Source organism: Vigna umbellata, chromosome 1 (genome assembly GCF_029865625.1).
Source record: "Vigna umbellata cultivar VRB3 chromosome 1, Vumbellata_1.0, whole genome shotgun sequence".
NCBI classification, from domain to species: domain Eukaryota; kingdom Viridiplantae; phylum Streptophyta; class Magnoliopsida; order Fabales; family Fabaceae; genus Vigna; species Vigna umbellata.
The window spans coordinates 102,536,362-102,560,743 of NC_142165.1; the positions used below are offsets into that span (position 1 = coordinate 102,536,362).

At 34.7% G+C, this 24,382-nt stretch overlaps 5 protein-coding genes and 1 non-coding gene across 7 annotated transcripts; 2 read left to right on the forward strand and 4 right to left on the reverse strand.

Annotated features, from left to right (window-relative positions):
• The first annotated feature begins 987 nt into the window (after positions 1-987).
• On the forward strand, positions 988-7,764 carry LOC124836643 (autophagy-like protein). Of its 2 annotated transcripts, none has more exons than XM_047311817.2 (5): positions 988-2,996; positions 3,450-5,115; positions 5,902-6,122; positions 6,776-6,989; positions 7,140-7,764. In XM_047311817.2, the coding sequence occupies exons 1-5, from the start codon at positions 2,053-2,055 to the stop codon at positions 7,539-7,541; spliced, it is 3,447 nt and encodes a 1,148-aa protein (XP_047167773.2). In that variant the 5' UTR covers positions 988-2,052; the 3' UTR covers positions 7,542-7,764. The 2 variants fall into 2 exon arrangements, with proteins under 2 accessions (XP_047167773.2, XP_087961385.1); XM_088105259.1 differs by having other exon boundaries at positions 6,791-6,989.
• A 539-nt stretch (positions 7,765-8,303) lies between these two features.
• Positions 8,304-11,699, reverse strand: LOC124836655 (ATP-dependent DNA helicase). Its single transcript, XM_047311831.2, has 6 exons — positions 11,417-11,699; positions 10,733-11,014; positions 10,463-10,636; positions 10,224-10,330; positions 9,276-9,607; positions 8,304-9,130 (listed from the first exon to the last, which is right to left on the reverse strand). Exons 1-6 carry the CDS (start codon positions 11,543-11,545, stop codon positions 8,583-8,585), a joined length of 1,572 nt encoding a protein of 523 aa, XP_047167787.2. The 5' UTR covers positions 11,546-11,699; the 3' UTR covers positions 8,304-8,582.
• Positions 11,700-15,026: 3,327 nt separating this feature from the next.
• On the reverse strand, positions 15,027-18,013 carry PRPL35 (Ribosomal protein L35). Its single transcript, XM_047311829.2, has 3 exons — positions 17,648-18,013; positions 17,448-17,564; positions 15,027-15,364 (listed from the first exon to the last, which is right to left on the reverse strand). Exons 1-3 carry the CDS (start codon positions 17,894-17,896, stop codon positions 15,287-15,289), a joined length of 444 nt encoding a protein of 147 aa, XP_047167785.1. The 5' UTR covers positions 17,897-18,013; the 3' UTR covers positions 15,027-15,286.
• Positions 18,014-18,107: 94 nt separating this feature from the next.
• On the forward strand, positions 18,108-18,191 carry TRNAL-CAA (transfer RNA leucine (anticodon CAA)). The gene has a single exon. It is a non-coding gene; the product is annotated as a tRNA-Leu (tRNA).
• An 853-nt stretch (positions 18,192-19,044) lies between these two features.
• LOC124836645 (ribonuclease H2 subunit C-like protein) lies at positions 19,045-20,754 on the reverse strand. The gene is made up of 3 exons (XM_047311819.2): positions 20,402-20,754; positions 20,114-20,280; positions 19,045-19,283 (listed from the first exon to the last, which is right to left on the reverse strand). Exons 1-3 carry the CDS (start codon positions 20,736-20,738, stop codon positions 19,230-19,232), a joined length of 558 nt encoding a protein of 185 aa, XP_047167775.2. The 5' UTR covers positions 20,739-20,754; the 3' UTR covers positions 19,045-19,229.
• A 729-nt stretch (positions 20,755-21,483) lies between these two features.
• LOC124836651 (Transducin/WD40 repeat-like superfamily protein) lies at positions 21,484-24,295 on the reverse strand. The gene is made up of 5 exons (XM_047311827.2): positions 23,609-24,295; positions 23,330-23,399; positions 22,573-22,810; positions 22,178-22,251; positions 21,484-21,877 (listed from the first exon to the last, which is right to left on the reverse strand). Exons 1-5 carry the CDS (start codon positions 24,217-24,219, stop codon positions 21,824-21,826), a joined length of 1,047 nt encoding a protein of 348 aa, XP_047167783.1. The 5' UTR covers positions 24,220-24,295; the 3' UTR covers positions 21,484-21,823.
• Between the last annotated feature and the right edge of the window lie 87 nt (positions 24,296-24,382).

The window sequence follows — 24,382 nt, forward strand, 5'->3', positions numbered from 1 at the left end:
TAAGAATATTTTAAAAGATGATATATATACATAACAAAATACTATAAATTATTGAAATACAATCTATGATCCCTTTAATATTAGATAAAATTATTTCACGTGTAATTCAACGTGGCCTCTTCTTAAATGAAAATATAATGTATATTAACATACTTATATGTATTATGTTGATTTTAAATGATTAACCCATATTATGAAATGTTATATTTACACTTGATATATGTACTGGTAAGCCATGTACTTCTAAAAATAATAAACAAACTTATGAATACATATTTTCTTTATAATATTTCTTTATATTTTTTACATTTTAAAAATTGAGACTTAATTAAACATTAAAATAAAATGAAAATCAAATCAAACAAACTAAACAAAAATAAAAACTAAATCAGAAGGTAAACCATAAAATAAAAAGTCAGTGATATTTAGAAAAAAAATCATTACGATGATACAAAATAAATTTTATAGTATAAAATAAATAGACGTAATAGACACCTTATAAATTACATAAAAGATAATTTTGTTAATGGAGTCTGTAAAGTTTGTTGAGATTAGAGTAAAACAGGCACTAAGTTCTAAAAATAAATTCAGTTGAATTATTCTAATTTATTGGTCAGCGCAAGCCAGAACGACAATATTTTAGTTGTTATTATTATTATAATAATTTAGTTATTGCGTTGTGCCTAAGTTGACAGTGAGGTTTTATTTCCTTAAAAACATATTAACAGAATTTCTTTTTTCAGATACATTACAGATTGAATGTTATGTAAAAACAAAATGGGCGTTGTTATTAGCTTAACGTTTTTCAGGGTAAAAAAAAAACAGTAGCGGGTGCAATGTATCTTAATCTTTGCATAACCATCTTAAATGATTATCATGGCTAAAGTTAAAAGTAATCAGTTAATAAATGCGGATTACGCTCTATAATTCGATGTGATATATATAACAATTCACTACAGTGTCTGCTTTTTCAATCCTTCCAAACGTTCAGCCAAGACAGAAGAGAGAAGAGAAGAGAGAAGAGAGAAGAGAGAAGAGAGAGAGACGGGGTTCTGTTATGCCAGAGTTACTTCCCGCAGAAGGTTCTGTGTGGAATCTATAAGACAAATATGGGGAAAAGAGAAGAATAAATGCATAGGAAGAGAGAGAGACTGGAAGAGAGAGAAACTGTATAATTTTAAATTGGTTGTTGCAGTGATTGATTTCTAAGAAATCATCTAAAGGGTTTCGTGGTAGCCTTGTTCTTCTGCTTAGCCGAGATTCTGGAAAATCAAAATCTCCACGTAATCTTCTTCTAATCATATTCTTCCTTGTCACTCCAAGATTTTCGCCTTACCCTCTTCCCTCAACAACCAAACGGACTCTGTACTTCTCAATTTTGTTATGTATGCTCTGTCACGTGTTGGATTCTGACTTTCCTTCACGAACTGGGTTCCGGGTGGGGCGTAATTCGGGTTTTTTCTACGCCCTCGTTTTTGGGGTTTGATAGCTTCGTCTCTTTTGGGGCATTTTCTTCATTATCGCCTTTTGACAACGATAAGGGGTGTTTTAGTGTCGGCCTCATTGATTGTTGCTCACGTGGGTCTGTTGTTCGAGTTGGGGTGCTTCTAACTAGGGTTTTCGAGGGGATCCGAGGTTAAAGTTCGTGTCTTTCCGCGAATATCTCTGCTGGGTATGTGCAAAGTTGAGCTGTTGATGCAGTGTTAAGGGCTGAATTGATTGATTAATTGATTTGAATTTTTAGCGTAAAATCTATTTGGTTGTACGTTTTATTCTTCCGTTGGTTGGACTATTTTCCGGATTCAGTAATCTGAGAATTTATTAGGTTCCTAATCCAGAATTTTGTCCTTGTACCTCTTCTATACATTTTATCAAGTGAAGTGCAAGTTTGTGAGGTAAAAAAAAAGGGTTATGCTGGATTTTCCTTGGTGTTGTTTTGTGTTTAAGCTATTGGTGGGGGTGTGATTCGAACCCTTTGTGTGGTTTTGATTGGCTTAATATTTTGGTGGACAAAGGGATTGTGATTCATTCTTGTGTCGATTGGTGGATAAGATGAGTAGCAGCGTGTCTGGAAGTTTAGTCCATCAGGGCCAGTTGCTTGTTCATATTGCTGAGAATGGGCACAGTTTTGAGTTGGATTGCAATGAAAACACACTTGTTGAAGCAGTTATGAGGTCTATTGAATCTGTTACTGGAATTAATCTCAGTGATCAGCTTGTTCTTTGTAAGGAAATGAAGCTGGAATCACATCGCCCGCTATCTGTGTACAAGCTTCCATCTGACGAGAAGGAGGTGTTCATATTCAACAAATCAAGGCTTCAAAACAATTCGCCGGCTCCACCGCCGGAGCAAGTTGATATTCCCAGCCATTTAGAGCCTCCATCGCCGGCATCCTCCCATGATCCACACCCTCTTGATGATGCTTCAGATCCTGCTCTGAAGGCTTTACCTTCTTATGAGCGACAATTCAGGTACCATTATCATCGGGGGCATGCTATATATACTAGTACTGTAATGAAATATGAGCACTGTGAGAGGCTTTGGAGAGAACAGATGGTCCAAGAAAGAGCAGTGGACGTTGCAAGGGGTAATTTGGATCAGTATTATCGAATGATCAACCAAAGCTATGTGGAATTCATGAAACGTTATATGCAACAACACAGGATGCATTCTGATCTTGTGGTGAATTTTGGGAAGAATGTTGAGAAACTAAGATCCATCAAACTTCACCCTGCTTTGCAAACTGCTAATCGCAAATGCTTACTGGATTTGGTCAAGGAGGAAAGCTTGAGGAAGTCAGTGGAGAATTGCACCAGCTCCCACAAGCAGTTTGAGAATAAAATGTCACAATTTAAGCAGACTTTTGGGGAAGTGAAGCGTCGGGCGGAGGAATTGTTGTCCTCCAGGGCTTTCTTGCCCACCAAGAATATAGAACAGACAATTAAAGAACACCAGAGATATATTAATGAACAAAAGAGTATCATGCAATCTCTGAGGTTAGTTTGTATTTTAATATTTTTCAACTATTTTTTGTGTGCTCTGTCTTGTTGACGAAGCATCTAAGGTTAATGTGTATACCAAGTTTAATATGGCATCCTGTTTTTAACTTGTTTTTCTCTCATAAATATGCAAAATCTGGTTCTCAACTTCCCATATGCTGTGTTAGCGCATAGCGAGCCTGAAATAGTTAAACACCATTTCTGCAAAGTTCTCGATCCATTCCATGTTGATTATTTAACGTGTACGTATGATACTTTTTTTTTTTTGGCTTTTAGGAGTGCCTATAGTTCACTGGAGACGAATCAAATTGAATAATACTTGCTGTACTTAATTATTATTGTAATTTGTAACTTAATTTATATTTATATTTCATTTATTCTGAGATATTTTCATAATATTTAATGTTATCAGAACATCTTATCAATTATATTTTCATGGGATTTTTGCAGCAAGGATGTTAACACCGTAAAGAAACTGGTAGATGATTGTCTATCCTCTCAATTGTCTTCCTCACTTCGTCCTCATGATGCAGTTTCAGCCTTGGGTCCTATGTACGATGTTCATGACAAAAATCACCTGCCCAAAATGCAGGCTTGTGATCGTGCTATTTCAAAGCTACTAGAATTTTGCAAGGAAAACAAGAATGAGATGAATAACTTTGTGCACAATTACACTCGAAACATAACTTATGTTTCTTATCTCATTAAAGATCAAAAACTGCAGTTCCCTGTTTTTAAAGAGGCAATGGCTCGTCAGGATGACTTGTTTGGGGAATTAAAGTTGTTCTACAGTATTGGTGCAGCATACAGAGCTTGCTTTGCTGAGGTAGTGAGACGAAAGGCTTCTATGAAGCTTTACATGGGCATGGCTGGGCAAATGGCTGAAATATTAGCTGCAAAACGTGAGGTCGAAATCAGAAGACGAGAGGATTTTTTGAGAGTTAATAGTTCATGCATTTCTAAAGATGTATTAACATCTATGGGATTGTTTGACAATCCGAACCAGTGTGATGTCAATATAGCTCCGTTTGATGGTGATCTGCTTAATATTGACATATCAGATGTGGATCGTTATGCTCCTGAATATCTAACAGGAGTAACTTCCAAGATGGAGAAGCTAGGAAGCTTTAAAGGTTCAACTGCTTTGAGTAGTGATAGCTCTCATTTGGCTGAGGATGTCCATATTACTGCTGACTTAATTGAGAGATATGATTCTGAAGGTTTGCCAGATGGCAGTGAGTTGATTGAAATTGCTGGAACCTGCAAGATGGAAGTTGAGAATGCAAAACTGAAAGCTGAGCTTGCTGGTAGAATAGCTTTAATATGTTCACTCTGTCCCGAGGTAGAGTATGAGTCATTGGATGATGAAAGGGTGAATAATATGCTAAAGAATGCCAGAGAAAAGACAGAGGAAGCCTTGAATTTGAAAGATGAATATATTAAACATATTCAGTCCATGCTTAAGATGAAGCAAGTGCAATGTATGTCATATGAGAAACGTATTCAAGAATTGGAGCAGAAATTGTCTGATCAGTATATGCTTGGGCAGAAGCTTTCCAATGTAAATGATGTGACTGGGAAGGAAATAAAGTCAGAATCTATCAGCAGTGAAGCTCACATGCCTTCCATATCTACTTCTGAGCCCATGGATGAGGTTTCATGCATCTCAAGTTCCTTGGATGCAAAACTTGGTTTGTTCACAGAACATACAGTTAAAGTGTTAGATGGGGTGGATGAAAACATGTTGGATTCCTCTGGAGTTCAGAACCCACAGTTGGACTCTTCTATGATGGAGCCTCATCGTGAAGAAGCACAGAGTGCTGATAAAGATAAGAAAGACAAGATAATCGGACAATTAGGCATGTCATTAACAAACAGTTCTACTGGTGAGAACATACCTGTGTCACATGACCTTGTACCTTGTGACTCCACAGTTTCTCAAGACTCAGAATCCAAAGTAAATGATGATAAGGTGTTGTTGGAACTACGAAGTACACTTGCAGATAAGTCGGATCAATTGATTGAAACTGAAACCAAGCTGAAAAATGTTATAGAGGAGGTTGTTGTGCTCAAAAGGGAGCTGGAAGCTAGTAAAAAACTACTTGATGAATCTCAGGTAACTGTGGAGTTGAATCATACCCATCATTTTAGGGTTGCAATTTTTTTTAAAATCTGTTGTTTAGTTCTCCTATACTATTTATTATTTGTCTATTTATTTATTTCTCCCACTTTGCTATTTTAATGTCATTTTTTAATTTCCAATTTCTGTCCATTTTCTTCACCTGTTTCATACATTATAGAAGCATGCATTCTATTGGTTATTCTTCTGAAAAGTGTTTAAATTATTGTGTCAAAAACCAAATAGAGAATTTTTTTTATCATCTTTATATTGCTCTTGCCTTGCGACACCCACATTCTTGTTGTATTTTAGTGTCTATAGATCCCATTGAAGTGGTTATAGATGTATTACTAAAAGCAAATTTCCTAAGAAAAATATGCATTAATTTTGTTGTTCTATAAAGCCATGCCATGCAGAGTTTTATTTGACTCTTGTCAGTTGGGAAGTTTACTATAGATAAGCGAGGCTCATAAGGGCATAGTCTTCTGTAGATACATGTTGCAAATCTGTCGGGCTGAACTACAGGCATTTCTGTAAAAAGAAACCAAATTAAGTTTCTTAATTCTTTTGTATATTGGATCTGAGATGAAGTTGAATCCGTATGGTGAATTGAGAATTTCGTTCAAAGACTTGTGTAGGATCAGAAGGATATTGGGTGAATGAACTGTACATGTTGAAGTTTTTTTTTGCCACCGGCTAAGCTTTATTAACTTTATACCCATTTTTGGTTCAGTATTGTGCTTGCCTTCCATATTCTAATGAAATATTTCACTTTCATTACAGATGAATTGTGCTCACTTGGAAAATTGTTTGCATGAAGCAAGAGAGGAAGCTCAAACACAAAAAAGTTCTGCTGACAGGAGGGCTTTAGAGTATAATTCACTACGGGCATCTGTCATTAAAACACGCAGCTTTTTTGAAAGACTCAAGACTTGTGTTTATTCTCCCGGTGGTGTGGCTGGTTTTGCAGATTCCCTTCGTAATTTGTCGCAGTCTTTGGCCAAGTAATTTACTTATACTATGCCCATTCCCACTGAAAATATAAAATGACTTGTGGTGGTAGGCTTGTAGTGATGAAAACAATTTCTTCACTTATTAGAACTTATAAGTCCCCCATTTTATTACTCTCTCTGTTTCTTTTTGAGGGTCAGATTTTTAAGATTTTTTATGTCTATTTATCTGTTAAGTGATTTACATGTGTATTTATTGTGTGGGGGTGGATAGGGAAAGAGTCAAATTTTATACAACTATTTTATTAGAATCAAGAATTTTTATTATATTTCTTAGTTCACACAAAACAAACTTAAAAGAGTTAAACAAGAACGGAGGAAGTAGTAGGAATGTTCATTCATTAAGTTTGATGTTGATGATAACGAGGTTATTGATAATAAAGGAATTCATTCTGCAATCACTTTGTTAGGTTGACGATTGAGACTTTCTCCAACTGAGTAAACAGTTTTTGCTTCTTTTGTTCTCTTGCATGGAGGAGAATCTGATATAAACATTTCCAACAAATTTCTATGCCATTTTTCATGAACTGGAGAAGATTCCAGGCCTTTGTTTGAGACTGATGCGCTTTCCATTGATATTTTATATTCATATTCATTCTTAACGAATTGCTACTAGAAGAATGATTGGAACACTTATCTTTTTTCAGTTCTGCTAATGACAGAGATGATGATGACATTGCTGAGTTTCGAAAATGTATTCGTGTCTTGGCCGATAAAGTTAGTTTCTTGTCAAGGCACCGGGAAGAGCTGCATGAGAAGTACTCAAGAACGGAAGCTGCTAATGAACAGCTTCGGAAAGAATTGGAGGAGAAAATAGACCAGGTCAAAACTTATTACAATAAGCATCAACTTGAGAAGCAGGTATTACCTTGTTTTCTTAATGTGACAATAAAATGTTTGAGCCTATGAGATGAGCTAGTTTGTATCCACAGCATGGATGGTATTTTACTGTATTTTCTACCCATTTCAAAATTGTGGATTGAGTTATATTCTGCTTGTGATTTTCTGCAGGCAAATAAAGAGAAGATTTCTTTTGGTTGCCTGGAAGTTCATGAGATAGCAGCCTTTGTGCTCACTTCTGCTGGGTATTATGAGGCAATTACCAGGAACTGCTCTAATTATTACTTATCCGATGAATCTGTAGCCCTGTTTGCAGAACATGTTCCAAGCAGACCTAACTACATTGTTGGACAAATTGTGCATATCGAACGCCAGATTGTGAAGGCGGCACCCCCTCGGCCTGAGCATGGTAGGGCTGAAAAGTTTACTACTCCTGACAAAGGGACTGACTGGTTGACCTTGAATTCAGGATCAACTCCAAACCCATACGGTCTCCCTGTTGGCTGTGAATATTTCCTAGTGACAGTAGCCATGTTACCTGATACCACCATTCATTCATCGTCTCCTTCCTGATCCTGCTTCATCCCTGGCAGCAGATTAGACGTGATGGAAGAATTCAATTGTACATAAACTACATTCAAAGTCCAAGTGCTCTTCATTATGCCTGGTTTAACCATTTGTACAGCTGCTGATAATGATAAACAAATTTAGTTTCAATCTCCCTCTGTGAATATTTCAACCCTTTTATGACATTTTGTATAGATTGTGAATATTATTTACAACTTGTTTATTTCGACTTCTGCTGCTCCTTTCCAAATATGATATTTTGATATCTAAAATATATTTAATTTATAACTCGTTTTAATAATATAATGATACATACTAGCATTTTAAGTCAATTGAAAAATATAATTAAAGCGTATTAATTGTTAAATTGGTGATTGCAAGAGGTACTTTTTAAATCCACTTGATTCAAGTGGCTGCAACAGAACCTCTCAAATTACAATGATCTTTTTTTGTTATGGTCAGAGTTCAGAAGTCACAGTTCCCCCCACCTAACAACTTATTGCTATATAAATATCTGTATGTGGCACTCATTTCAATGTGATGACATTCCTTTAATATAATGTTAGGTACGAGGATATCCACCATTCTCCCCGTCTTCAATGTAATAAAAAGTTGATTCACCGTTAAAATAAATTTTGTTGAACGAGTTTAATTTAAAACTTTTACATCTCAAGCACAATAACCATGAAAGTGAAGTTTTAATTTAAAAGTGGCTCTTAGGATTTTCTTATATTTGAAACTAAAGAGAGAAACATTGTAGAAACAAACTAGATAACAAGACATTACTATACATAGAAGTTATATATCTTTTAATACAACATACCTACCTACCAATTGGTGGTTAAAAATCAAGAAATAATACAATGTTTGAATAATAGCTAGGCCCCTCAACTTAAACAGCGGTATTAGCCCAATATTCTATTAGGTAACACATCGTGTACAAATCCTAATGGTTCGAATGGTAAAAAGTTAAAGATGGCGTATTCTCTATGCACAGCTTGATCTTGACCATTTTTTATATTTCAAATATCAGAGTAACTATCAGGTTTAGCAGTCACTGTCATCTTCTGATATGTTAAGCAAGAATTTTGACAGTGAAGCAATACGAGGAAGGTGAAGAAGAAACTCTCCGAAAGAGTCTTTCCTGGACATGCCACAAGAAACATCTCTGAAGTCCACCTCAGCAGGCCTGACATCTATTTTCATTTTGATGTTGTGCATTGATTCAAGATCAATATTTTTTCCATCATCAGGTCCATCAGCAACATTTTCCTTGTCATGTGCACTCTGCAAAGCTGCAGGGTCCGTCTGTAGAAGACAGCAGAGAGAATTGACCCTTGTCATGAGTGATTTTTCATCAGAAGCCGCAATAACTTGATTGTCATTAAGAAGATGCTGTGCAATTTCCTCCAGCATTTCCTGAAAACCTCGTCTTCCATCACAAAAGGACGGATCCCCACAAGTTATTTGTTCCGAAAGGCAATGTTCAATGTGGCCAATAAAATCACTCACTGACATAGAAGTGCGCAGTCCAGGCAATTTTATCTGATCGCAATTTCTTGGGCCCTTGGAATCAGCTTCAGAGCTTGTGCTCCCTTCAATTACACAACAATTCATGAATTTTACAAGAACAATAAGTTAAAACCACACTTATTGTTTGAAATGTTTAAAATAGAATGACATGGGATAAAATTTAATGAAATGGATTCTATTCAAACAAGATTTAAGTTCTTACAGTACCTGAACTGGTGGAAGGTGCTTCACAGGGTGAACTATCCAAGCTAATGCCAAGACGACCATTATACTCATTCTTAAATGATGGTGACGGGGATGAATGAGGAGATCCTATGTCCTGCAAACAAGATGTGGTAGATACTTTTGCATTGACTTGATGGAAATCACGATCTTCTGGATTGTCAAGGTTCTCAAAAGCAGCAGGTCGTGTATCAAAATGAGGTGAATCCAAGATTATCTCAGGTTGCTGGCTTACGAAATTAAGATGTGCGTCACACTGAACAAGCCTTTCAAAATGCTTGGCTAACATCCCTTGCGGAAATTCCAAAAAATGTTGCCTACAAAACCACGGCATGAAGTTCTCAATATCATGGCCTAGTAAATACATAATAAAACCATGAGAAATGATACTTTAACACACAAATTTTTTATATTCATTCAATGATATCCTTTCTTACTTTTTATTTTTTTCTTTTTTTAAAAAATACAAAAATTTACTCTTCTATAACCATTTTATCCTCATAATGTGTATCAAATGAACATAAATGTGTATCATACTACTATTACTCTAAAACCATTATTCATGAGTCACAAGCCAACAACACAAGAGGACTTAACACCACATTTAAACTAAAACCTTCATAGGTTTGTAGAGTATTCTTATTTGTATGTTGCTCAACTTGATCATTTCTATACGATGTAAAACTCCTATTCAATCTTAAACTCTAACATTATTATTATTCAAAAGAGTCCTCTAAAGGCAACAAAAGATAGTGCATCAAATGCAACTCAACCACTCTTCCTCAACTATTTCAGTAAGCTATCTTGCTCTTATCAAGGTTTTATTGAAAGCTGGTTTTCCAGCTCAGCTCAAGATAAATCATAAGAAAACTGATCCTATGCAAAACTGTTGAGCTCACAGCCACACATCAGAAGACTGAAAAGAATATATACCTGTGTTTGCCAGCCTCTCCATCGGTAAAATCTGATGTTGTTTGCCATAGTGTATGCTTTCTAGGCTGAGGATTAGTCTCTTTGAAGAAAAGAGGTTCTCTTGCGAGCTGCAATACACAAACACACCAATAGTTCAATGAAAATGAAACTGAACATTCAGCCAAACATACGTGTTTGTATCATTGTATTGTAAAAGAACACTCAAAGTAGCTGTATAGAGAGGTATGAGAACAAATTACAGCTACAGTCAACGAGCTAGGTCCCGTATCAGGACAATTTGCCTTAAGTGACATGATATCTGACCACTGGATTTCCATTTTTCTCTTTAGTTCGCCTTCAAGAACTTCCCAAACTAGCTTTCGTTTAGCGAAGTAACATTTCGCCACTAAATCACCCTCGTGTTTTGATTTATACTGCCACAAAGAGAGACATCCTTGAGTTATTTAAAACTCAATGAAAATAATAGTTTCCCAAAATTCTAGAGACTAGTAGTTATATCTAGAATATACCTCCCACGAACCAATTCTTAAAAGTGAAGCTGGGAAATTTGAAGCCTTAAGCTTTTCAACAGAGCCTGATGCAGCCGCAGCCGGACTTTCCCTTTTCAAACCAGAGCTTAAATTTTCATTTTGTGTATTTGCAATAAAAGTAGTCCCTTGAGAAAGCTTCTTCTGTATCAAATGTAATAGCGAAGGGCTCTTCCTAAGACGTAAACCCAGAGGGCTAGGCTCATCAAGTATATTGTACTGGGGAGGAGAACTGGAAGCTGTACTATTTGAAGCATGCCATTGCTAAACATGCACAAGGAGAAAAGGAAGTTATCAAAGTGAGCATATATTAAACACGCAGCTTACAAAAAATGAGTACAAAGAACACAAACAAACAAATCCTTAAAATCTTGAACTGTTTCATCTAAGTATTTAAACTTGATCTTATTTTTCCAGTGATATAAACTTTTGAATTTTGGATTAATATGTTTGATAGATTGCATTCTTAAATACTTATTTAACATGACAGTACAGTACAAGTTTTTTAAAAACTTTCTCTGTGATATGAAAAATGCATGTTCTTCTATGATCTCAGCTTTATATTACTGACACTTCTCGTTCAAAGATTAAAACTGATAGACCCCTGGCACAGGCTTATCTATCTATCTTAGAAAAAGGATGATGATATTGAAAAGGATGAGAAACCTCTTGTGAAGCGGATGAAGGTTTGAAACGCTTATTGAGAGGAGCATGCTCTTCTTGCAGCGGTTCCTCCACCTCCAACTTGAACGACACCGTTTCTAGATACGTCATGAAACTCGTTGGTAGAACCATGAAAAACTTTGAGTGAAGCAAGAAATGGTGAGTCGCAAAAACCCTTAAAAAAGAAAAAGAAAACGCGGAGAAGACCAAACCAAACAAGAAAAAATGGAACTTTTGATTTGGTTGGAGTTGGTTGGCAACTGGCGGAAAGAAAACAAAACATCCTTCGATGCTTCTGAGGTGCAGCGCGTGAACGTGATCAATGGCGCGTGCGAATCTTTCAACTGTCTAAAGGAAGACATTTGCTTAGTTATTGTCGGCGCGTGTGCTGGCATACACACATGAAACGAAATGGGTTACGGATAATGTGGGCCCTTCTTTTTTCGCTTTTAAGTCACGTGGCCAATGGTTCAAATATTTTGCCAAGTGTACTCTTTGCATTCAACGACAATGGATAAGAGGGCGTTTTCACGTTTTGCATTCTCAATTTTACCTTTTCCTTTTGCTATTTACATTTTTTTATATTGCTCTTTCAAAATTTTCCACTTTTTTTACATTGTACATATTATACTATGTTTAAGAAGTGCCGTATAAATTAAGGAGAGAGTCATGGGATAAACATAAATTTTAGAATTTTCTTAATAATTTTTGTTTAAATCTTATTTTATTAGTTTTTAGGTATAGTAATATTTAGTTTGATTGGATAGAGATAAAATAGGGATACGTAGTTATGATTTTTGATTTATATAGATACTTTATTATTTTATTTCATTGATATAAGATAGAGATAAATTAAGTAGATTTTATTTTAAGTTAGTTGATATTCTATTGTCAATTTTTATTTGTATTTGGCCCAAGACCCTATCTGCACCTATTTAAAGGTTGTCGATATTCAATAAAAAGTGACCCAGTGAATTGAAGAGTATTATTATTTGTGTGGGTCACGTTTTTCTCAACAGTGATATCAGAGCCGACCGTATATAAAGATGAAAGACTTATTAACACATTGCTTTAAAGTTTTGGATAAAGAATGATGTTGATCCCTTATATAGTTGGCTCAAATGTTATTAATATTTATATAACCCATATGCCCTCTCGATAGACCCAACGTCTTGATCTCTCTAATTAAACTATATTAACATTTTGTTGATTAATGTTTTGGGAAGGAAGTAACTTCTAAGAAATATTATCAAAAGTTCAAAGGAGACGAAGATCGCATTTTGTTTTAAAAAAAATTAAAGCATTAATTTATATTTACTATCCTAACTTCTTAAAAAAGGAATGATGACAACCCGTTTGTATTTACTCTTTTAACATTTGATGGTATTTGATTAGTTGAAATTTCTTCTACCCACATATTTTTTATTCAAACTTGTTGGTTTATATGTTAAAGAGTATTTTTAGAGTAAAATAGTCACTTAAAATCTTAAATATAATATTTTACTTTTAAGAGATCTTTATCTAAAGTTATATTAAAAATTTAAGATATAAAAGGTGGGTTTTTTAAGAAGAACACTCAACGTCCTTAGAAAATATTTTTTTTATATATTCTTCCTCTAAAATTTAAATTGATAATTTTTTAAACTAATAAAAAGTTACTAGTGAAATTTATTATTAAAATAAAAATTAAATTAGATATTATATCCTCTGTGACATAAACAATACTATGATATATATATCATTACAAAAAAAATTAAATAGTAAAACTAAAAATAATTAGTCACTCTAATAAATAATTTATATATTAATTTGTAAATTAAAAATTATTAGTAGTTAAAATAATTTTTATTATAAATAAAAATTATAATTGGTTTCTAAATTAATAACTAGAATAATTTCTACATAAATTAGGATTTAAATTGATGATTAATATTAACTACCAAAATTTTAATTACTAAAAAAAATTAGTTTTTAAATATATATTTTGTCACTTCATTATTTATGAATTTTATTATAATATATATTTATTATTTAGGAAGGTGTGGTTGCATAGTGACCAAAACTCCTTAATAAAAGGTTTTAAAAAAGCAAAATTATGTTTTTGACATGTCTAAGAACATGTCGTTACGAATTTATAAATATACTATGAAGCGTATTCCTTTTAGATTATCTTTATTTTTCTTTGTAAAATATCTTCAATAATAAAACTATTTTGACACTGATAATTCTTCTGTATAAATTTTAGGAATTGTTTTTAAGATAAAGAGAAAATATGTGAAGGAAATAGTTATTTGTCGTATTTTCACAAAAGTTGTTCCGTACCGTTTTGCTGATTAAGGAACGGTACTTCCTGCATCATAATTTTTCACTGTCTTTTTATTAATGATTTTTTTGACATTTTTATAAGTGTTTTCTTTGGAATCTTTATTAATGATTATTAATTTTTATCAATCATTATTAACAATGCATTTTTCCTTTTCAAAGCATCATATCACTCAAGAGTCTTGGTTTGTTTGTAATGATTTATCACTGAAAAAAAATTTACGGATGATTGTTTTGGAATAAAAATACATAAGTAAAAATATGAAAGGAGGAGAATTGATTCTCCTCTTGCCAAATCAATTCCCCTCCTGGATATTGCTTTTATACGAAGTAATAGTGATAATGATAAATTATTATTATTCAAATTTATTCCTACAAATATTTTTTAATTTCAATTTTAACTTTTTTTGTAATTTTAAATAATAACTTCCTTTTCAACATAATTTTACTATTTATATTTAAATTTATATCATATTTACTTAGTAAAATAGTAATCGTATAATTTTATTTATCAAAACGTTTTTTTAATTTCTTATACTCATTATATTATATACAAAATTTTATCGTATAATCTTTCTCTTGATCCAAACAATCCTGAGAGTGCAGAAACATAATTTGCTATTAATTAAATTTATTAAAAATTTCAAAATCAAGAAAGAATCATACTAAACTTTATAACTTTGAACGAATTTCAACCAACAAAAAAAATATAATTTGATACTTAACATGAAAGGAAGAACGCAAAACTCAGTTTCAAGTTATCTACTCATGTTCCTCGAAAAACAATGATAAACTGTGTATCCCTTAAATTTTACCTAACAAAATGTTAGCTACACACTATTCAACATATTTTTTTTCATCATTATTAGATAGAAATCATGAGTAAATTCCATCTAACAGTAAATAGTATTTTTAAAAGAATGATTTATAAACAATTTCGTTAATATCCCTCTTCCGTTTTGATGAAGTATCCCTCATTACATCGTAAAAAGAAGAAAATAAAATCAAGATATACGCAAGAAGGAAGCTTGATTTTTCTTTAGCTATAACTTGAATTCGAACTTCATGCATAAAAAAAGTACAAAAGTTGCACATCCGGAACACCTTGTTTCAACTTATCAAATATGTAAAGTAAAAATATACCAGCTACACACTTTAACTACTCTTCGTTATTAGATAGAATTCATGATAGATTCCACATAGGTATATCACGTAACAGTAAATAGTAATATGAGAAGAAAGTATTGTAGAGTATTTTGTTAATATTACTCATTCTACATAACTCACCAAATAGATTATGATGCTCACGTGATTTTTATCATAGCTTACCAAACAAATCCAGAGATAAACAGGAAGATGGGAAATAAATAGCAATACTGGGATGTCAATAAATACCCATGTTACATGACACAGAAAGGTAAATCACATTCTTAAGATACCGATGTCTCAATTAGCCAAAACAAACTGTATTCATTTGAAAGCAGATTAGAGGCGTCACCATTCACAACTAAACACAGCTAGGCTTTTGACTCAGTTTTGCAAACACGACATCTATTTAGCATTTCTGTTTACTTTCAGATATGGCAAGGCTCCAATTACGTTGTCATAGTCGCTCCTGCTGACCGGATGCTGTGCAAGACGATAAAAAGAAAATTAAGACACGAGAAAACCAATCCCATAATTTAATAAAACAATCCAAATTCTAGCCAAAACATTTATTATAAATAACTCAAGGTCAACAAGAATAACAGCTGAATCCAGCCGTGTCATTCTAGAAATTCAACTACTGTTGAGATAGATATAGATTAGGCAGAAGTTATAGATAGCTGTATTCACATTAAGTTATCAAATAAAATTGAAATAGTTTGTTGATATTGGACAAGAAAATCACGGATGCTTAGTTAAATTAGGATTTTGAAATGAGCACAGAATATATGCAACTTGGAATAAACTGCTCAAGGCAGTTCAGTGACATATGACTGAGACTTTGGCTATGCTAACTTGGAGGATAAAAAAAGAATCAATGACATGTTTTGAATATCAGATGCTCCAAAAGGCTTGTTCACCATACACATCAAGTTCAAAACTGTTACAATCTCCAAATTTCAATTATACACAACACATATCCCTCAAAATCAAGCAGGTACATCTGAAAATAATTGTACCATTGCAGAGTTTTTCACATCATCTCTACAGATTAAATTTCAGATCCTAATACAAACAATGATGAAAATGCTAACAGCTGAGTGGCATTAATTAAACAATTAAATATGGAAAGCTTCTACGGAGAAGTGTTAGGAATGCAAACCTCGCCCCCATCATGATTTCTTACAAAAATTTCTTTTTATTATTCCTTAACCAGTTCCCTTAAATCACTCATTAGTAGGACTCTACAATAATTATCTGACAGAAGAAACCCATTACAGACAAAGTCCACATGTAGGAGACAAGAAATAAGCATTCTAAACTTGAATTTGGTATTGGTGAATGTTGGATTGCACAAAATTAGAAACCATTAAGAAAAGAATAGATTAACATTTCATAGGAAAAGGAGGGAGAAGGTTCAATTGAATATTTTCTAACTTGTTATTTCTTGCAAGCTCTTTCTCCCAAAATAAGATAAAAATTGCTTTCAAGTATCAACACTAAGACATTGAATGCAACAAACTATCATATGGCATCCATTAAACAAGGATAAACAAAATGCATCAACTAAATTGAACTCTAAAAGTTGTTCAAAAAAACTAGATTGAACTGTATAGTTGTTCAGATGAAATAAACTGGACAATATAATTTGACGAAACTGAGCCGAACTAAACTATTTTGAATTATTATCAACGAATATCTTATTTTAAAACATATTTTCAATCTTATAAGATGTAGTTCAGTTTAGTTCAAGTAATTCTATGTAAGAACTATTCAGTTTTTAAAGAAAACTAAAAATAACAACAATTCAGGATTCTATGAAATTCACTTGAATATCAATTTAGTTCAATTCAAATTGTTTTTTAACAGTCTTAACTACATCAGTCACTTAAAGTGTGGTTGTATTAATTTGTGCAATGGAAAGTGAAAAACTTCCGTTCAACTACAACCTTAATCGAACATTACTTATGCAATGCAGATTTACTTTTTCTATGCATAAGGGAAGAAGTTTTAAAGTTTGTTTGAATAATTTTTTCTCAAAGCACATAACAGAAGAAATAAGAAAGAAAATAACACAGACTTCTCTACTTTTCATATAAACTTTTCCAAAAGATGATTTTTAATCTATATGCATCTAAGCCGATTTTAGTTTATGAAGAAGGTTTTTTTTAAGGTATTGATGGGAAACAGTATCCAAATATATATCAAATCTTGAGTTTATGTTCTGGTGAAATGGGAGAGCAGATTAGAAGACAGAATTGACCCTCCAAAGGCAACGCTGTTCTTCTATCTCATAATTAACACCACAGCAAAGAAACTAGCAAGCACACTAAGGTTGTCAAGTTATAATGAAATGCAGTCTAAACAAGGAAATCTAACAAAATGCACAACCAAGCCCCAAAGGCAACTGTAGAACAATCAAAGCAGTCATTGGCCACCACAAAATCCATCACGCCTAGACAATTCACCAAAACCGGGTAACAAAAAGTGCGCTGGGAACATTGACTTGATTAGGTTAAGCAAGGAGAAAGTAGAGAGGATGATAATGCCATAAACATAATCTAACCATTTTGGAGAGTCGTAATTTGCGCTTGGTGTTCTTCTTGACAAGCAAATGCTGCTTGCCAGCTCTCCTACGAACAATTTTGCCTCGCCCCGTGACCCTAAACCGCTTTGCCGATGCCTTTATCATCCATTAACCAAATTCAATTTCGAAAAACCCGAATGAAGTCGGAAAAATAGAGAAAGAGAGAGAGAGAAAGAGACCTTGTGGGTTTTCATTTTGTAGCCCTTAGCGGATACAATGGTGAGAGGGCGAAGGGTTGGAGGGACAGGAGAAGGAGTTGTGCAGAGCTTTTGACGAAGAAGTGGGGCGGAGATGGAAGCTGAAGAACTAAGATTGAGGGAGTTGGCGTTGTTGGATGTAGGGAATCGAACTGAAGTGTAAGAGAGACGAATTGAAGAAGAAGAAGAAGCGCAAGGTAAAAGTCCCAAGCCCAACGACACGGTAGCCATCTTCAGTGTGAGGTGAGCTCAGCTTCGTTTAACCCAAACTTCTGGTCTATGGATAAAGCTGAGGTGCTAACTGCCTATGCAGCCAGGGAGAGCTAGCTCTTGTCCTCTAATTTTTCTCCCTCACATTCACCTCATCACAATTTCTTTTTATTTTTTAAGTTTGCTTTTTTACAGTTACAATTAATCTTTGTATTTAGCTTTATCACAAGCAGTCAGGATGGCCGAGTGGTCTAAGGCGCTAGACTCAAGTTCTAGTCTTCGAAAGGGGGCGTGGGTTCAAATCCCACTTCTGACATTTTTTTTCTGATCGAAAAAACTTACATTAAAAATCAACAAAAATATGCTGCAAGGTATAAAAACTCCACATCCAGTTTTGACGAAAAAAAATGCCAAAATTATTTCAGAAATAACATTTAAAATTTGTCTTTTAAATAATAATATATTAATATAATTTTTCAAAATTACCTTTAAAATTCGAATTCTATTCTCTTAATTTTTTAACTGATAAATTAATACATCTTCACCTAATATATATAGTTGTCAATCGTCTTGGGGCTTCTAATGACCAGAAATAACAAGTTAGGCTGCAAAGACACGATATCATAATAACGTTGCTCTGCAATGGGACAGATCATGAAAACATGATTACTTATATGATTATACTGCACAAATATCATTATTAGGATCACTTTTTCCCGAAAGAAACTCCTCCCAACCAGCTCCATTGTGTCATCTTTACAGGCATCAGTCCCGCCAAAGAGAAAAGATCTCTAAAAGCTAAAGAACTGTTAACATTATATATAATCTTGAAAATTTGAAGTTCCAGCCTTTTCGCCTGCAGTCAGAACCTCTTCCCTCCCTCCCCAGCACAAACAAATAAGGTGGTATGACATAGTTAACATGTTTTTGACCTAGTAAAAAAATGGAGTTTATACGAATCTAAAATAATAAAATCTAAGGAATTAAAAATGTAACGAGGCAAACTACCAAGACACAATACTTTTCATATTCACAAGCTATATCACCTGAGGTCTTCAAACTCATTCGCTTTTCTGCCTCTAAATATCTAATTCTAATGGATGTAGATTCTGCAGATTTCCTCCTTCTGGAGAGAAACTAGACATGATGGGCATTTGCAGACAGCATGCTTTCGTTAAAGACAAATTGTATTAACATAGAGAAAAATGGATATTTTTCTGTCAAAGGGGAAGTAGTACAGTAGATTGCGATTGTTGGAGACAACGAAAATGTACAACTAAAACATAAATATTACAGCTATAAATTAAGAGTAAATTTGACAGATACAGCATTTCATAAGCAATGCAGTCCATCTCTAGAGTGCAAAAGATGACGAAGCTAATTCCTCCGGTGTCACAGGATCGTGCAGCTGCACTCACAAGCAAATATAAAGTAAGGATAAGGTAAACTTAAAACACCGAGGCAGTTAACATTAATTTGTCTATTTCTAATATCTTTTGAATCATTGAAATGAAGTTCTTTGTCATATGCTATTTTGATGTAATGAATGGGAGAAAGACACAATAATTGACAAACAACAAATCAGAATCATTTAAATACAAGTCTCTTCGTTCCCGTCAGCATTTTATTTACTTTAAATTTTGAATGAATTCGCTGAAATTCAAAGTGCATGAACAAGGGCCAGAATTTGTGCTTCTGGAGGTGCATCCTCTACCCAACAAGAACTTCCACGCCTGAGAGACGAAGCCGGTAATACATGGGCTACCTTGTTCTCTGCCTCCCAAGTCCTAGTATGCAAACAATTTAAGTTTCTAAACAGAGAGGACAAAGTTCTAAACAATTTAAGTCTGGACAGTGCCTTGAGATAATCAGGTGGAGCCATTCCAAGTCCAAGCTACTAGCCTAGCCTCCACAAACGACATTCAAGAGGAAAAATCCTCTTAACGTCTACACAAGTCACAACTCAACAAGCTTTGGGCTAAATCTCAATTAATTTCTAGACTAACATTGTGTGATTGGAGAGAAAGACCTCATAACATATAATCAAGAAGCAATTTCCCAAATATATGGCAATCAAATGCACATACCATGAATTTCCCAATGCATAATGAAGAAAAACAACACTGAAAAATTCGTCATTGTACAAACAGTAAATACTGAGTTTTAATGTAACCAAAATGTCCAATAACTAAATCAAACTACCGCACTGCCATAGTGAGTGAATCAGAAAATACTTACAGCTTTTGCAACAGTAAGCCAATGAAAAGCTCGGAGCATTTCATCGTTATGGGAAGGAACGTAGTCATGGTTCCAATAGGTAATGTCCTGAAACGTTGCTTTGGTGACCCAAGAATTCGAGTATTGTTTAGACGACGGAGGCGATGTTTTCTTAGCCAGAACAAAACCTACAGAGCCACAGACAGGAACAGAAACCATTCATTCATTTTCATCAATTGTTGTCAACAACAAAGAAAAGTTAAATTTAACATATAAATATGAGAGAGGGAGACGAAGATAATGATATACCAGAGTAACCGTGAGGAAGTTGGAGAGTGGTTCCCTGGAGTAGCCTTCCTCTGAAATGCGCTTCCTGTAATGGCAAACCTTCGTCAGAGACGCCGTTGTGTTTGGGTTTGAAGTAGTGGGAAACGGAGGCGGGACCGTCGTGCTTGACGCAGCAGGGGAGTTGATGAACGCAGCCGCTCAAATCTTCTCCATGTGGCTTGAGATCTACGGTGGCGTTTTCCATGTCGGCCTTTGCTCTTCCAATCCACACCGTTGGGTTCTGTCGAGGGAGGTACGACACTGGAGGCGCGTATTTTGGTTTTGCCGCTAAAATCAAACCCCAATTCTTAATTAACATTCTTTCCTTCCCTCTGCTTTTATTTCCTCCCAAACCAAACAGGACTCAGGCAAAATTAATATAAGATACGTTACTTCAAGAAAATAAAATTAGGTGTGTAAAAAATTTAAAAATAGTTAACAAATTGTAGTGAAGTCTGAAACGAAAAATAAATTTTAAATTAAAATACATCTGGTTTTACTACAGTGAAACAAAGTTTGAGTGAGTTGAGTTTGCTATATCTTGATAAGTCATTGAAATTGAATCAATCGAACGGATGAATTAGTAGTGATTGCGTAATTGGAGTGATTGGTTAAACTTTAATATACTATTAGAATTTGAAAAAACTAAAAAATACAGTACAAAAAATTAAATTAAAAATATATATTTCATAATTATTAGATAAAACTAAGAAAACAAGACTAACATCGTGTATAATCAATATTCTTATTACATATAGAATTCAATAAATATATATTGCATATAATCACAGACTCGCTTCCAGTTAAAAATGAAATACGTAATTAATTCACGGCATTGAAGTATGCAAAAGTTAGCTATACAATAATTAATTTTATGACTTTCATTCATTTAGAATTTAATAAATACATGTAAGTTGTAGCATGTAGCTGCTATCACGAATTTACCTTAATTTATTGGTTTGTTTGTTGCAGCCGATATGGAGTAAAAAGGAAGAGATGGTGCTGAAAATAGCGGGCTTCACATGAATTTCAATTCCTTGGTAGAGGATTAACAAGAAAAAAAATGAAAATATCTGCTTCCATTCTTTTCGTTTTCTTCTTTCTTCTAAACATAAATTAAAAAAATAAATCCTCGTGTTCACATTAACAAGGGAATGCACTTTAGGTAATTCGGGTGGTAGGTAGTAGGAATTGGTAGAATGTGCCCCTTTGAGTCACTTTTCGCATGCTACATATTGTACAATCCCAAAATCCATTTGCGTGCAAATGGCTTTACAAAACGAATAGAACATTGCGGAATACATAAAAAGGATAAATAGTCCGTTAAAAGCTCCACTCCTTTGTATCACTTGCAATTTTATCCTTTCTGAAATTCAAGCCACCAAATGGTAGAAACTCTGAATGTTATTGTCTTGTCAATATGGCCACTGCTTCCCATTCTAAACTACATATCACATCCTGCATAGTAGTCGTATATCATCAGAAAGGAAGTTACCACTTTCATCTTTTCCTTACTTTCTCTTTCTACCATTTCTATTTTATTAATGTAAACAAAAACTATTTACAGTGCGTTTGTTTCTCCATTTAAAAAATCCATGGAGTTTCTCACTTTCCTAGCAACCAAGGATAAGTGTGACAACGAAGAAACAAGCACACTTGATCTGTTTTTAAGAAACGAAAAATTAAGAGCTAAAAAGCAACAACAAAATAATTCCGTCATAATAGTAATGCAAAGAGTATTAGCTGCCAGTCACTTACCGATGGATTATGTCGATCAATATCAAAGCTGTTGATTGCACAAGCTTCAGCTAAAAGCTCAACAGGTTCCTCACCTATACAATAAAGACGTCACAGAAGCACCAAATCAATCCCACCATTTCAGTATATTCAAAAGCTGTTTGATTTGGAAAAATACTAGCTTAGCTTTAATTGCAAAAAGGCCCCTTCTTTTTTACCATTTCCTATACAAATATTAGAAAACAAAAAACAAAACGAAAATGCGGTGATATTTTGGTAATTAAAAACAAAAAACAAGTAATGAAAACAGAACATTAAGAACAAAATAAACTGTTTTCCTAAATTTTCTGGTTCCACTGACTTGTAAACAGACTGTAAATTGCACATTAGAATTTTGCAAATTCCAATAAACATACCTTGCTCAATCACTGCGAGAATTCCATCCTCTGAGCAGATCATGGAAGGTAAGATCCGGGTTGATGAAGTGTTTGATTTTATGCAACGGTCATACTGTACCTCCCAAACCTCGCTTTCACATATTGACTGGATCATAGTGTTGCTGGCTCCAGTCCCAGCCCCTGCACCAGAAAGTATAATTGGTTGTTGCTGCCACCTAAGATCCCAAGCAAAAACAGTACCCAAGGAGCCACCAGCCTGAGCATATATTATAATCCCAGAAATGTCAGCAGCATACAAGAAAAAGAACTACGCATCTCTAAGGTTCGAAACCACCAGTTTAATTTATTAAAATCTGATACAAGAAATCAACTATCACTCATTCTTTTATTCATTTATGTCAGAGCAGTCGTTAATGCAGAAGTGAAAGACAGACAACAGCTCCCATAATGTCATTAAACCACCCCTAAATTTTGTTCGATCGCAGATAAAGCACATTACCAACACATCATAGAAGTGCATTTTAGTTCTCCCGACATTATGCAACATTCATAATTTCAACTTTAGCAGGGTAATACTTGTACTCGTTCAACTAGTAGTCTACTGCTGAGCATGAAGAAGTACCAGCATGAGCCATCGATGGGAAAAATATAAAATCTAAAAATCGAGGAGACAATGCTCCCAGATCTTTGCATGAACGTTCACAGAGAGACATGTATTTATTATCCATCCTATGGCCAAATCCACAAAATAACAAATGGAATGCACGCATCTTACCAGACAGGTGTGCTTTCGTGACGGATGAATGTCAATGGAGTGCACAATTCCTGAACTCAAATTTTTATCCCTGCAAACATAATTACAGGGCAACCATCAGGCAGATTTCTAACAACAATAAACTTCTATATGTATATCATCACGCGCACATCTAGCCGATAGTGAAGTAGTAACCATAGGAATTAAAAAATGCCACACATTTCAAGAGAGAGATGGCATCCATTTTGAAATCACTGATGAAATAAATGCGCTTTCACTGCCGTAACATTTTTCTCTTACCAGTTACCCTTAAAATTAGAAACCGGTCCTCCCGGTTTCCGTTGATCCCACCACTGAAGGCTGAAGCCGTACCCACCGGTAGCAAACTCCACCGACGAGGCCCACCTCGCCGCCGTGTAAGACACCAAGCCGCCGCTATCAAACAACCTCCGGCAACTCAAATTCGACTCCCCAACACCAACCAAGTTGACCTTCCCATCCTCCCCGACGGTGACGCACTCGACGCCACCGTCCATTAGGTCGACGGAAGAAGCGGGGACGGAATGAAGCGTACCCTCGGGAAGCGATACCTCGGAGTCGAACGAGGCGTCCGAGGAATCCGCGAAGAGGAAGTGAAGAGAGCCGGCGGCGGTGGAAGCGACAATGAGGGGTTTCTGAAGGAAGAGCGAGGTCTTGAGAGAGGAAATGCGGGAAGGCGAGGACCACGAGAATTGGGGATGGAGGGAGAAGGGATTTGGGGTGAGAGAGTGGATTTGGATAGATGAAGCATCGGAATCAAAATCAAATAAAGCAAGAACCGCAAATCGATCTAACGGAGATAATTGAGGAAGCCAACGAACTGCGTCTACATATTGGTCTTGGGGGAACTTGTGCATTGCCGTAGCTGCCATTGCCAGGGTTTCTCTGCAACTGCAACAAACTACACGCAGGGTTCAAAACCCCAACGGTGGCAAATTATTTTATGACCTGTGTATGTTTAGTTTTCTTCTATGAGAAATTAATATTTTAGACAAAAATTAAGAAATATAATTAATATTTTATATTTATTATACA

Excerpts from the sequence above, each read along its gene's own strand:
- LOC124836643 (XM_047311817.2), top strand. The coding sequence starts at position 2,053 with ATGAGTAGCAGCGTGTCTGGAAGTTTAGTCCATCAGGGCCAGTTGCTT. Across the intron at positions 5,116-5,901 it reads AACTACTTGATGAATCTCAG|ATGAATTGTGCTCACTTGGA; the intron begins GTAACTGTGGAG and ends CTTTCATTACAG. Across the intron at positions 6,990-7,139 it reads AGCATCAACTTGAGAAGCAG|GCAAATAAAGAGAAGATTTC; the intron begins GTATTACCTTGT and ends GATTTTCTGCAG.
- LOC124836645 (XM_047311819.2), bottom strand. The coding sequence starts at position 20,738 with ATGTTAATTAAGAATTGGGGTTTGATTTTAGCGGCAAAACCAAAATAC. Across the intron at positions 20,281-20,401 it reads ACTTCCTCACGGTTACTCTG|GTTTTGTTCTGGCTAAGAAA; the intron begins GTATATCATTAT and ends GTGGCTCTGTAG. Across the intron at positions 19,284-20,113 it reads GGCTTACTGTTGCAAAAGCT|CTGCACGATCCTGTGACACC; the intron begins GTAAGTATTTTC and ends TTGTGAGTGCAG.
- LOC124836655 (XM_047311831.2), bottom strand. The coding sequence starts at position 11,545 with ATGGTTCTACCAACGAGTTTCATGACGTATCTAGAAACGGTGTCGTTC. Across the intron at positions 11,015-11,416 it reads CTTCATCCGCTTCACAAGAG|CAATGGCATGCTTCAAATAG; the intron begins GTTTCTCATCCT and ends GTGCATGTTTAG. Across the intron at positions 9,131-9,275 it reads AGCACCTTCCACCAGTTCAG|GGAGCACAAGCTCTGAAGCT; the intron begins GTACTGTAAGAA and ends GTGTAATTGAAG.
- PRPL35 (XM_047311829.2), bottom strand. The coding sequence starts at position 17,896 with ATGGCTACCGTGTCGTTGGGCTTGGGACTTTTACCTTGCGCTTCTTCT. Across the intron at positions 17,565-17,647 it reads ACAAAATGAAAACCCACAAG|GCATCGGCAAAGCGGTTTAG; the intron begins GTCTCTTTCTCT and ends TGGATGATAAAG. Across the intron at positions 15,365-17,447 it reads AATTACGACTCTCCAAAATG|CATCCGGTCAGCAGGAGCGA; the intron begins GTTAGATTATGT and ends CGTCTTGCACAG.
- LOC124836651 (XM_047311827.2), bottom strand. The coding sequence starts at position 24,219 with ATGGCAGCTACGGCAATGCACAAGTTCCCCCAAGACCAATATGTAGAC. Across the intron at positions 22,252-22,572 it reads TCTCGCAGTGATTGAGCAAG|GTGAGGAACCTGTTGAGCTT; the intron begins GTATGTTTATTG and ends TTTATTGTATAG. Across the intron at positions 21,878-22,177 it reads TTGATCGACATAATCCATCG|GATGTGATATGTAGTTTAGA; the intron begins GTAAGTGACTGG and ends ACTACTATGCAG.